We start from the raw sequence: 12,364 nt of genomic DNA on the forward strand, positions 1-12,364 counted from the left end.
TGCTCCTGAAGAGCCAAGCTTCTCAGCTGAGCAAGACGGGCTGGAGGCTGCAGGAAAGCGGTTCTCTGCCTGGATGAGATTCAAGGACCGGGGACTTCTGCCCCTGTGACAGCAGAGGGTCGTGGTAGCTTCTGGCTGGACCCCGAGGGGAGGCTCTGCCCTCGGAGGCACCACACGGCCTCTGGCTTCCCCCTGCAACACAGCACTTGGGCAGCCCCCTGCGCACGCAGACCCCGGGGTCACATTTACATTTCTGTCAGGTGGAGCTCGGGGGGCTCAGCCCAACCCCACCCAAGGCAGGTCCAGCCGTGGGCTCTGCCCAATTTGCTCCTGGCTGCGCCCCCCCGAGCCCTGCTAGCCCCCACGGCGGGGGGCAGCACAGCCCCCCCCGGGGAGCCCTCTCCTCTCCCTGCTGGGCTGCCCTCAGTGGCGCCGGGCACCGTGGCACACGCGGGGCAGAGCCGCGCACCCCGCACGCAGCCCCCCCGGCGCTGTGCCCACGCGTGCCGGGACAGAGCCGCACCGGGGGCACACGCACACCCCCGGGGACCCTCTCACGGCGCTGCCCGCATCGCCCCCACCCCGGGACGGGCGCACCCGGCGTGCGCGCACGCGGACCCCCGGGGCTCCGCACCCGGCCGGGGGCACCCGGCCACGCGCCTCGCCCACGGCCACGCGCGGAGGCGGCCGGCAGGACGCCCGCCCGTTCTCGCCCCCCCTCCCCGCCGCTCCCCGCAGCCAGCCGGGGGCGGACGCGCCGCCCCCCGCCTCCTCCCCGCGCAGCCCCGGTGCGGCCGGGCACGGCCGGGAGCAGCGGGCACGGCGGCGGTGCCGCAGCCGCCCGGGGCGCACGGAGCGGGCGGGGGGCACCGGGCGGCGGGGGCCGGCCCCTCCCGGGGGGCTCTGCCCGGTGCCCGCAGCACCGAGCGGCGCCGGGGGAGCCCCGCCGCGAGGGGAGGGAGGGGAAGGAGCCCCCCGCACCCCCGGTCCGTCCTGCTGGCCCCCGGGACGGCGGGGGGGGGCCGAGGCACCGGCACGGGTCCCGCCGGCGGCCGGGACGAGGGGGATGGAGGTGAGAGCTGCGGGCACCCGGGTGGGGCTGGGGGCGCGGCACTTACCGGGCCGGGGCCGCGCATCCTCCGCCGGGGAGGCTCCGGGGACGGCCGGTGAGCTGCGGGCTGGCGGCCCCTGGGGGGCACCGGGTGGGCACGGGAGGGCTGGGAGCTGCCGCCGGCTGCGCGGCCAGGGAGGGGCAGCGGGGGGGGGGGCTCGCAGGCGGCAGGGTCCCCGTGCCTCCGACGTTCCCGCGGGGCCGGGCGTTTGCTGCCCCTTCCAGCAGAGCTCCGAGCCGCCGCTTGTGCCTCGTGCACGGAGCCCAGCGGGTCGCAGAGCTGCGGGTGCTGCTCCTCCAGGAGGCAGGCACAGGGCCAGGAGGCACCCAGATCCTGGGCGGTGGCAGTGGGGCAGCACGCAGGAGCCTTGCCCGGCTGAATTTCCCGGAGCCAGCCCGTGCCAGGCAGTCAGGGAAGCACTTTCCAGAAGAGACCGTGCCCGTTGAGCCTCTTGAGCCAGTCCTGCCACGAGTGGAGCTGCTCTCCTACAGCACTCTCCTGCACAAGCAGCTCACAGCACCACGAAGCAGCACAGGGTTGCAGACAGCATGACAGCGGCTGCTTAAAATTTCCTTCAGCAGCGAGGAAGCAAAGATCACAGCCTCAGCTCGAGAAGCCGCAGGAGATGCTCGCAGCCTCCAGCAGGCTCTGCCTTGCAGCCTGAGGGACCTCTGAGACACTGCAGAAACCACAGCAGCATCGGGACCGTTCTGATTTCTCTGGCACTCGAGGAAATCGGCTGCATCCAGGCAAACGCCAGCATGGCTGTTGGAGAAGTAGAGCTGGAAAAGAGCGAGGCAAGATGAGCTGAGAGTTGCATTGCCAGGGGCAGCAAGAGCAGAGCAGCTCCAGGAGGGGCGGCCAGCCGTCAGCAGCAGGCAACCATCGCGCAGCCAGGTGGGGAGAGCACATCAGCAGGGACAGGCTGGTGACAGGTCCCACCAACACAGAGCAGCGGGCCAAGGCAAGGCGACAAATCAGACCACAAGGGGAGGCCGATGAACAACCCCAGCCTGACGGGGCTGGACGCAGCCTTGGGCACCCACACACTCAAACCAGCCCCAAGCCTCTTGGCCTGCATTTAAATAGAGCCCCCAGCCCGGGCAGAGGCCGTGGGTGCAGTCCCAGGTGAGGCTGGTCAGGGCAATTGAGGCTGATTGGGGCGCTGAGGGCACACGCCTAAAGCAGAATAAGGCCGGAGACCCTGTGCCTGGTGGGGCTTCTTGGAAAAATATCATAAATCCTAACATCAGATTACCGAGAGTGGATTGATGTCATAAAGTAAAAGCCTTGTAGGGGTGTGAGAAGGCTGGGCCAATGCATCTCCCAGCTGCCACAAAGCCGCTCTTTCTCTCCAGGAGGTCCCAGAGGAGGGGAGGCTTTTCCTCCTGCTGCAGTCCCCCTTGCAACCCAGCAACCTCAGCAGGCAGCAGGAGATGGCCAGGGAATCACAGCACTGTTTGGGTTGGAAGGGACCTTAAAGATCATCCAATTCCAGCCCCCTGCCATGGGCAGGGACACCTCCCACCAGCCCAGGCTGCCCCCTGCCCCATCCAGCCTGGCCCCAAACACCTCCAGGGATGGGGCATCCACAGCTCCCCTGAGCAGCCTGTGCCAGCGCCTCAGCGCCCTTGTGGGACAAAATTCCTTTATCATATCTAATCAAAATCTCTTTTGATCTGGGAAAATGCATGGGGGGGGCAGCCACGGGAGGCAGAGCAGCGCTGGGAGCGCGGCACCCAGGGGAGGGAGGCAGGGCTGGGGCGAGGGCCGTGGCGGAGGCACCAGCCTCACCTCTCCATCCCGGTTGCATTCCCAGATACCGGCTGACGCTGCCGTTCCCTGCCAGTGAGCAGCGGGTGCCATGGACGAGGTGACGGTGCTGCAGATGGGGGGGAACTCCCTCCTGAAGGCCGTGTGGCTTGGCCGGCTCCGGCTGACCAGGCTGCTGCTGGAAGGGGGGGCTTACATCAACGAGAGCAACGAGAAAGGGGAGACCGCCCTGATGGTGGCCTGCATCACCAAGCACGTTGACCAGCAGAGCATCAGCAAGGCCAAGATGGTGAAGTACCTGCTGGACAACAGAGCCGACCCCAACATCCAGGACAAGTCTGGGAAAACGGCCCTCATGCACGCCTGCATCCGAGGCGCCGGGGGAGAGGTGGTGTCCCTGCTGCTGGAGAACGGGGCCGACCCCAGCCTGGAGGACCACTCCGGAGCCTCCGCGCTGGTCCACGCCATCAACGCGGACGACAAGGCCGTGCTGCAGCACCTCCTGAACGCCTGCAGGGCGAAAGGGAAGGAGGTGATCATCATCACCATGGACAAGTCGGCCACCGGCACCAAGGCCACCAAGCAGTACCTGAACGTGCCCCCCTCGCTGGAGTTCAAGGACGGGGCCCCCCCCGAGGCGTGCACGGCAGCCCCCAGCCTCAGCCTGACAGCAGCCGTCCCGTCCCCCCCGCCCGCTGAGAAGGAGGACGGTGCCTTCGGGCCGCACTCGACCCAGCCCGGGGACAATCCCCCTGCCAAGGCCACCCCTGAGCCGCCCTCCCCTGGGAGGAAAAGCGGCGCTGCCAAGAGAGCGCGGCTGCCCCAGCTGAAGCGGCTGCAGTCCGAGCCCTGGGGGCTGGTCGCGCCCTCGGTGCTGGCCGCCGCCGCGCACCACGAGGAGCAGCGGGTGCGCACGGACGACGAAGTCATCATGGGCATCGGTGAGCTCTCCTTCTCCAAAAAGGCTCCCCTCGCCCGGAGCAACAGCAGCAAGAGCAAAGACGCGTCTCTCTTCCCTCTGGTGGACGAGCAGGCTCTGAGGACGCCGTCGGCCTCGGGGCCGGTCTCCAGGAAGGTGGGCTACGAGAAGGGTCCGGCCGGCCCCCAGCGCCTGCCCCGCCGCAGCACGGTGCCCGAACAGCTGGAGAGCGGCGGCTCCGCGGGCCCGGCGGCGATGGAGGCGCTGCACTGGCGGAGGCTGAGCATCGAGCACCACGACTGCGATGATGGTGCGGGCCTGGCGGAGGTGGGGAAGGTGGCCTCGGAGAGGAGGAAGCTGAACGGGTCCCACCTGGCCCTGCTCAACAGCTCGCGGGAGGCCCTGGACAGCCTCGCCAGCACGTCCCCCGTGGCTGCCCGGCGCCGGCCGCCCAACCTCCTGGAGCGGCGAGGGTCCGGGACCCTGCTGCTAGACCACATCTCTCATACCCGGCCGGGGTACCTGCCCCCTCTGAATGTGAACCCCAACCCCCCCATCCCTGACATTGGCTCCAGCAGCAAACCTTCCTCCCTGCTTGCTGCTGGCTTGAAGTCCCTGGTGCCCATCGCTCCCAGCTCACCCAAGCGGGGTGACCTGAGAACCAAAAAGAAGCTTCTCCGGAGACACTCCATGCAGGTGGAGCAGATGAGGCAGCTCTCTGATTTTGAGGAAATAGTGGCCCAGTAGCTGAGTCACGGTCGATTTCCCAGAAAATTTACTAAGTATGTGCTCTCTGTAGAAACATAAATGATGGTTCCTGAACAGAGCGGCCGTGGGGAAGTGCTGGCAGCCCTGGGTGTTCAGCCCCGTGCCCAGGGGCTGAGCGAGGAGGGTCTCGTGCTGCTTCCCAGAGCTGCCGAGAGCCAGGAGTCGCAGGCAGCAAGGAATCGAGCCCAAGCATCTGAAGCATCTGTCATGTACTGATAACTCATTTCTGGACTTTCCCCCAAGACTAACTATCTGAGAAATCCGATCCCAGAACATCTCAGATGCAGAGTCAGGCTTCACACAAAGGCTCCTGGCTGCAGTTTATTTATTCCTGATTATTTATGATCCGTTTTTCTTCCATCCCACTCATTCTAATACAGAAACCGGTCTGGGAGCCCCACGCCAGGGAGCCGGGGGCTGATGTATTTGTGAAGTGCCTACCAGGAAGGAGCTTAATGCTGCAAGAGGTTGGAAGAGCAGAAATAACCCTCCTTAGCAATTGAATGTATTTTTACCCTCACTGTGCCGGAGAAGGGAGACAATTCCTGCCTCAGAGATTTCCGAGCACTTTGAAACGCCGGAGGCTGAGCTTAATCTGTTGCTGGTGCAACCCAGAGTCTTCAGCGGGCCTGCCACCAGGACGGATTTGCCTCAGCATCTTGAGAGCCACCAAGGCGCAGGGGCAGTTCCCACCACACTGAGCAACTCCGAGCACTGACGTCCCGGCTTGTCCCTGCGGGAAGCTTCCCCCAGGGGAGCGCGGGTGCCGAGGATGGCACGTGGCGAGCACCAGGGCTTCGTGCCGGCCGCAGGCAGCCACAGCCAGGATGCCCCTCTCCTGCCGACCCCGCTGCCACCACGGTCCTTTGGGGTGAAGCGGACGCAGGGACACGGCCCCGCATGCCGGGCTGGGGCACGATTGTGTCGCCACCTCCACCCCGCGGGACGAGCTGGTTCCTTACCCGGGGCATTAGCGGTCCTTCTCCGGGCTGTTGCAAAACTTTGCACAGGTCCTGCACACAGCAGCGTCGTGTTCTGGTTCTATCTGCACAAGAATGTTCCCCGAAAGTGCATTTTAGATTTAAATATGCTATTTAGAGCAAAGGTGGGCTTATATTTTTACAGCCTTAAAGTTTACACTTTCTGTCTGTCAAATGTCTTACAGATTGAATTCCAGGCGTATTTTACCTATATCAATGAAGTTTGTCTTATATTTTAGGCTGTGGAATTTTAAATCCCATAGCCTTCGTTTCTAAATATTCTGATGTTTTGTGGTGTGTTTGGGTTTGTTTTTTTTTTTTTTTTAAAGTACTATTTAATGTCATTTGCCGCTGGTCTGAGAGAACAATGAAACAATGGTGCCTGCAAACCGCAGCTCAGCCGTTCCGAGCGTCCTGCATTCCGTGCGCTGCAGCCGGGCGGGTGCCGGGCGGCCCCGCGGGCGCATCCAGGGCACCGAGGCGCGGTGCGGGGCTGGCTCCGGGTGCGGGCTCGGGCTGGCCGTGCCGCCGCTCGCTCGGCACCAGCGCTGCCCCTGCCCCGCGGCCGCTCCTCGCCCTTCCCCTTCTCTCCCCACGGAGCCTCCCGGAGCCCTCCCGGGCCCCCCCGATCCCCGCGGAGCCGCCGCCTCCCGTCCGGAAGAGCGCCGGGGCCGGGGCCGGGCCGGAGCCGCTGCCACGTCAGGGCTGGGCGGCCCGCGGGCGGAGCGGGGCCGGGAGCGGGAGCGGGGCCGGGAGCGCTGCGGGGTGCTGCGGGGTGCTGCGGGGTGCTGCGGGGTGCTGCGGGGCGCTGCGGGGCCGGGAGCGGTGCGCAGCGGGCAGGATGCGGGGCTGGGCGCTGGCCCTGCTGCTGGGCGCGCTGCGGGCGAGTGGCACCGAGCTCACCTTCGAGCTGCCCGACAGCGACAAGCACTGCTTCCACCAGGACATGGAGAGGGGCCTCAAGTTCACGCTGGATTACCAGGTACTGCCCCGGCACCCTGCTCCGGGACCCTGCCCCTACCCTGCCCCTACCCTGCCCCTACCCGTCTCCCCCCGTCCCTGCCCATGCCCCTGCCCGCATCCCGCCAAGCCCCAGCCAGGGCTGCCCCCGCACCTCTCCCATGCAGCCCCTGCTCCCCCTGCACCGCTCTGGGGGCCATTCCCTGCCCTGAGCCCTGCCCAGCACCGCCTGCCCTGGAGCTGTTTGGCAGAGCCAGGATGGACCTGCACGGGCTGCAGCAGCCCCCAGAGCAGTGGCAGGGGCTGTCCCCCTGCCCAGGAGCCCCACCTGAGCCCTGGGCACCGTGGGGCAGAACCTCCCCGGGCCTGGGCCCCCACCTGCAGTGTGCAGCCGTGGGCATGGTGCCTGTGCTGCTGAGGGCATGGCCGTGCTATGGGCACGTGGCAGGACAGCGCTGCTCCGTGCGGGGCGCAGGGATCCTCCGGAGGCTCGGCAGGTGCCACCAGCATCTCCTTGCGCAGGTGATCACCGGAGGGCACTACGATGTGGACTGCTACGTGGAGGACCCCAATGGCAGGACGATCTACAGGGAGACCAAGAAGCAGTATGACAGTTTCCCACACCACACCGAAGTCAAGGGCATCTACACCTTCTGCTTCAGCAACGAGTTCTCCACCTTCTCCCACAAAACCGTCTACTTCAACCTGCAGGTGGGCGACGAGCCGCCCATCCTGCCCGACATGAGCAGCCGCGTCACCGCCTTGACACAGGTGCGTTGGGCGACGTGGCTGCTTCTGGCGGCAGGAGGACGGAGCTGCTGCAGCTCCTGCTGGCGGCTAAACGGCACAGCCCCGCAGGACCGGGCTCGCCCCCTTCCCCTCCGCCAAATGCAGAAGTGCCAACCGCCCACCAACCACCCCTGCGGTGTGCCAGCCACATCCTCCTCCTGCTGGCACGAGCACAGCTGCTGTGCCGGCTGAGCAGGATGAGACTGAGGGCCCTTCCCTGAGCCCAGACACGGGGCAGGGCTCTCTGTTGTGCCCTGCAGCTCCAGGCAGGCGCTGGGGCAGGGGCTGGCAGAGACCCGGCCATGCAGGGAACTGCTGCCTGTCCCCGCTGCCCGAGCACGGTCCTTGGGCTGGGCTGTGTGGTGCCCCGCGAGCAGCAGCGTGTGCTTGTCCCCCCAGATGGAGTCTGCCTGCGTCACCATCCACGAGGCTCTGAACGCGGTGATAGACTCCCAGACCCACTACCGGCTGCGGGAAGCGCAGGACCGGAGCAGAGCCGAAGACCTCAACGGCCGGGTCTCCTACTGGTCGGTGGGGGAAACCATCATCCTCTTTGTGGTCAGCATTGGGCAAGTGATGCTGCTCAAAAGCTTCTTCACCGAGAAGAGACCAGGCGGCGGCGGAGCTGGCACCTAATGCCGAAGCTGTGCCCATGCCCAAACTGCAGGAGGGGGGGGGCAGGAGGGAGCGGGCAGACAGCGTTCCCCTGGGTCACGCTTGACCGCTGCTTTTCGCAGGGTGCTGCCATGGGGACGTGGCTGGGGACGGAGCAGAGGTTGGTGACGTGACTGCTGAGCTGGATGGAGAACGGCCACCTGAGCACCAGCCCCCCCCACACAAACCCCACCAGCAGCACCTCCCGCTTTGCTGCCGCCCCCCCTGCCCGCTGCCCCTCCGTGCCCTGCCCCGCTCCCCGGCTCTCCCAGGGCTTTGAGCTCTGCACCAAGGCTCTGCTCCCGTGTCCGTGCCAGGTGTGACCGCAGGGTGCAGTCACACGGCCACAGGCACCCAGCAGAGCGCAGGGCAGGGAGCTGTGCCCCCAGCAGAGCCCCCAGCACCCCCCTCCTGGGTGCTCCCCCAGCCCCCCGTGCTGCCCAGGGGCTGCAGCATCCATGCGAGGCGGGCGGAGCGGCTGCGTGCGCACAGCTCCCCTCTGTGTCCGCTGCGGGCAGCTTTCCCCTGGAGCACGCTGCAGCACCGCCCGAGGCTGGGAGCAGGGTCCCAGGAGACCCTGGCTGGCTCAGAAAAGGGAGGTGAGGTTTCAGCAGGGGCTTTTTGCTCGGTTGTTTCATTTGCTTTCACGGTTCTCGCGATGCAGCATTTCCCAGGCCCTTTTCTGCCACACGCGCAGGTGATGTACGCCACAGGAAACATTGGCATCCTTACATGAGTGTGTGCCAGGGACTTGTGCTGAGACCCACAGCCTCTCCCCTTCCCAGCCACCTTGCAGAGGCTGTCGGGGGGCAAGTTGGGTGGGTTCATTGCACCGTGCGAGGCAGCAGGGGTGGGCACAGCTCTGCTTTGTCCCAGCCAAGGAAGCCCCCAGCAGCCCCGCTCCCTGCAGCCCCCAGCAGCAGTGGGGCTGGCTGCAGCACCCAGCCGTCCCCAGCCCCTCCAGCAGCTCCTGCCAGACCCACGGGAGATCAGCACCACTGTCGTTCCCCTTTGCCACTTCATAATAAACCATGCGACTGTGCTTCCTGCTGCTGTTTCTGGGCACTGCTCCCACGTCCTGGCGCTCACGGCCACCGTCCCTGCCTGCACAGGCTGGCCCAGCAACAACTCCAGGACCTGGTGAATGCGCTCCCAGCACGGGTCCGGGTGTCAGACTGGGGGGGACCTGCCAGCCCTGTGCTGGGATCTGCCGGCAGCCCCCACCCTCACAGAGGCCCCAGGCACAGCTCACACCGGGGGCTGTAGCAGCAGCCCCCACCCCACGGGAGCGAGGTGGCACAGCCACGTCTCCAGCCATCCCTGGCCCCGGCGGCCGCGCTGGCCTTGGAGCTGAGCCACAGAGCCGGGAGCTGCTGGGCTCCTGTGCCTCGCAACGCCCTTGGGCAGGAGCCCAGCTCCCGTTCCCAGCAGCGGGCACAAGGCTGGGGCTCTGCCTGGGGCGAGCAGCCCCCAGCAGCTGCAGGGGGAGCAGCACCAGCCCCGTCCCACCCGCAGACATCCCTGAAGCTGCCTCCCCGTCAGCGGGGGTGTCCCCAGGGGCTCTGCTGTGGGGACAGGAGCAGCTCCAGGCCGGGTGCCCTCGGGGACAGCAGCGGGGGTCCCTGCACAGCCCAGCCCCAGCCCCGTGACCTGGCAGCCCCAGCACAGCCCGAGCTGCAGATGGATGCAGGCAGCGCACGAGTCGGCCACGGGGAGCTTTATTGCTGCGTCCTGCCCCAGCACAAGGCTTAACGGGCACAGGGAGGGCGGAGGAGACCTGGGTGCCCTCGTGCCCAGCCAGCCACAGGACCAGCTCTGCCCCACCACTTGCAGAGGTGCTTTGGGGCACAGGAGCAGAGCTGCAGAGCCCCCATCACTTGTGCTCGCTGTTGTGCCATCGCGGGTCCCCTCTCCAGAGCCCCCTGGGGATCTGCACAGCGCCGGGACAGCCCCGGCTCACAGGGCGCTGCTCTGGCAGGAGCCAGCCCCAGCGGGCAGCCCCGGCCCGGCAGGTACCTGCTGCCCCTGCGCACCCCCAGCTCCCCGCCGGGCCCACAGGGACGAGGCCGAGCAGCGGAAGGAGCCCGTGGCCGGGGAGGGCGGCTCGGGCTCAGGGCTGTGCCCGCAGGGGCAGCCGCAGCCCCTCCGGAAGGGGATGGTGAAGAGCCCGTAGGTGATGGGGTCCAGGCAGGCGTTGAAGAGGCCGAAGATGAAGAGGATGTGGGTGAGGGACGGCGAGACCTTCTTCTGCATGGCCCGCGGGCAGAACCAGTACCACAGCCCCAGCAGGTAGTAGGGGGTCCAGCAGAGGATGAAGGACGAGACGATGACCAGGCTCATCTTCAGCATGCGCAGCCGCGCCCGCGGGATGTTGTTCCCCGAGCACCGCAACGGCACGTCCCTGGAGGGGACTGAAACGCAGCAGGGGGCCCCTGAGCGGGGGGCTCAGACACCTGGCCAGGGCCAGGGACCTGCGCACCGAGCAGAGCCTGGAGGGCCCCACACAGCCCCGGCCTGGGCTTCACCTCCGGGATGCTGCTCGGAGCTCCCGCAGCCAGGCCCCGCCAGCCCCCACTCACAGAGGCCGGAGCCCATGCGCCGGGAGATCTCCAGGAGGATGCGGGCGTAGCAGCAGACCATGATGAGCAGCGGCAGCAGGAAGAGGCAGGTGAAGCTGAGCATGTTGTAGAGGGTCTCGTGCCAGCGCTGGGGGAAGCTGCCCCGCGTGGTGCACTGGGTGAAGTTGTGCGGGGGCTGGAGGGTGACGGTGCGGAAGAGGAAGAGCTGGAGGCAGAGCAGAGGCGGTTTGGTGCCATCCCGGGGGGCTGCAGAGGGCACAGACACCCTGCCCCTCCCCGAGGCAACGCGTGGCAATTCTGCCCCGGGGCTGCAGAGCACCAGAGCGGCAGGGTCAGACCCTGCTGTGCCCGAACCCCTCCGGCCCTTCCCAGCTGCCGTGCCAGGGGCTCACGGCATCGCCACCCTGGCCCCTTCCCCAGGACCCCCCCGGGAACCCCAGGAGCGGAGCAGGGGGTGCGCGGGGCCGGAGCAGAGCTCCGTGGCGGGCACCTGCGGCAGGGAGAGCGCGGCGCTGAGCAGCCAGGCGGCACGCAGCATGGCGCGGTTCCTCCTGCGCGCACGGGCGATGGCCAGGGGGTGCAGGATGGCCGCCTGCCGGTCCAGGCTGATGACGACGGTGACGAAGGCGGAGGCGTACATGGCCAGCAGCCGCAGGTACATGAGGAGGCGGCAGGCCAGGTCGCCCGCCCGCCACTGCAGCGTGATGTTCCAGACGGCGTCCAGCGGCATCACCGCCACCGTCACCAGCAGGTCGGCCGCGGCCAGGTGCCGCAGCAGCAGGCGGATGTGGGAGCGCCGCGCGCCCCCCCGGCCCCCCGCCGCCCGCAGCACCGCCAGGTTGCAGCCGGCGGAGAGGGCGAAGAGGGCGAAGGTGACGGCCACGCGGGCCTGGGCAGCCGGCGAGAAGGTGGGCAGCCGCAGGGGCTCCTCGCCGCCCTCGGGGCGGGGACTCCAGGCGCAGCCCTGCTCCGGGAGGGTCGGGCTGCCGGGGGGCTCCGCGCTGCCGTTCCCCACCGTGGGGCCTGCGTCTGGCCGGTGCCCTCCTGCCACGACAGGCAGACAGGCAGCGGGGCCTGGGGTGGGGGTCCCGGAGGAGGCAGAAGGGCCCTGTCCCCTCCAGGACCCCCACCCCAGCTCCGTGCACTCCTGCCTTCGGCTGCTCCCTGCAGCCGGGGGCTCCGGGAAGCCTCCGGAGACCCCCCCACAGCCTGTAGAGATCTGGGACCCCTGCCATCAGCAGGCAGGGCACGGGCAGACACTCTCAGCTGGCCCCAGCCCCCTGCCCACCCCAAGGCACTCCTGCCACCCCATGCCCCCACCCTGCAGCATCCCTCCCGGCGCAGGCAGCCCAGCGCAGGACCCCCGGGTGCAGCTCCCCGCTCCCCACGCCCCTCACCTGCAGCCGCAGCGCCCGGCCCCTGCCCGGCCATCTCGGGGCTGCTGCTCACACGCCGCCGGCTCCCTGCTCCAGGGGGTCCCGCATGGGCACTCGGCTCAGCCGCAGGCGGCCGGGAGAAGGGCTCAGGGCAGGCACCGTGGTGCTCAGAGCCCACAGCCCGCAGCCCGCAGCCACCTCCGCTCCGGCCCCACGCAGCCGCTCAGCGGGACGCCCTTGGCAGCTCGGGTTGCTCCTTGACGTAGCCAGCCCAGGTGGAACGTCTGGGTCCTTCACCACCAGCCACCCACACAGGCACGGGCGTGCACAGCCCTCGTGCACACGCACAGGGGCTCAGATGCACACCCACGGAGGTGCACGCGCACAGACGCGGCTGGCTGTCCCCATGGCTGAGCGTGTCCCCAAAGCCACAGCGTGTCCCCATGGCCACAAA

General features: G+C 67.9%; 3 protein-coding genes across 4 annotated transcripts; 2 read left to right on the forward strand and 1 right to left on the reverse strand.

Moving 5' to 3' along the window:
• The first annotated feature begins 829 nt into the window (after positions 1 to 829).
• Positions 830 to 5,939, forward strand: ANKRD34C (ankyrin repeat domain 34C). 2 transcript variants are annotated; one of them, XM_082769097.1, is made up of 2 exons: positions 830 to 1,072; positions 2,932 to 5,939. In XM_082769097.1, exon 2 carries the CDS (start codon positions 2,977 to 2,979, stop codon positions 4,549 to 4,551), a length of 1,575 nt encoding a protein of 524 aa, XP_082625223.1. In that variant the 5' UTR covers positions 830 to 1,072; positions 2,932 to 2,976; the 3' UTR covers positions 4,552 to 5,939. The 2 variants fall into 2 exon arrangements, with proteins under 2 accessions (XP_082625223.1, XP_082625224.1); XM_082769098.1 differs by lacking the exon at positions 830 to 1,072 and adding an exon at positions 2,113 to 2,240.
• A 383-nt stretch (positions 5,940 to 6,322) lies between these two features.
• Positions 6,323 to 8,997, forward strand: TMED3 (transmembrane p24 trafficking protein 3). Its single transcript, XM_082769099.1, has 3 exons — positions 6,323 to 6,534; positions 7,035 to 7,283; positions 7,701 to 8,997. Exons 1-3 carry the CDS (start codon positions 6,394 to 6,396, stop codon positions 7,935 to 7,937), a joined length of 627 nt encoding a protein of 208 aa, XP_082625225.1. The 5' UTR covers positions 6,323 to 6,393; the 3' UTR covers positions 7,938 to 8,997.
• Positions 8,998 to 9,911: 914 nt separating this feature from the next.
• Positions 9,912 to 11,965, reverse strand: LOC309882270 (gonadotropin-releasing hormone II receptor-like; the record flags this gene model as incomplete). Its single annotated transcript, XM_082769175.1, has 4 exons — positions 9,912 to 10,366; positions 10,535 to 10,739; positions 11,025 to 11,578; positions 11,932 to 11,965. The coding sequence occupies 4 exons, from the start codon at positions 11,963 to 11,965 to the stop codon at positions 9,912 to 9,914; spliced, it is 1,248 nt and encodes a 415-aa protein (XP_082625301.1).
• Between the last annotated feature and the right edge of the window lie 399 nt (positions 11,966 to 12,364).

Source organism: Aythya marila (assembly GCF_965140915.1).
Source record: "Aythya marila genome assembly, chromosome: 11".
NCBI classification, from domain to species: Eukaryota; Metazoa; Chordata; class Aves; order Anseriformes; family Anatidae; genus Aythya; species Aythya marila.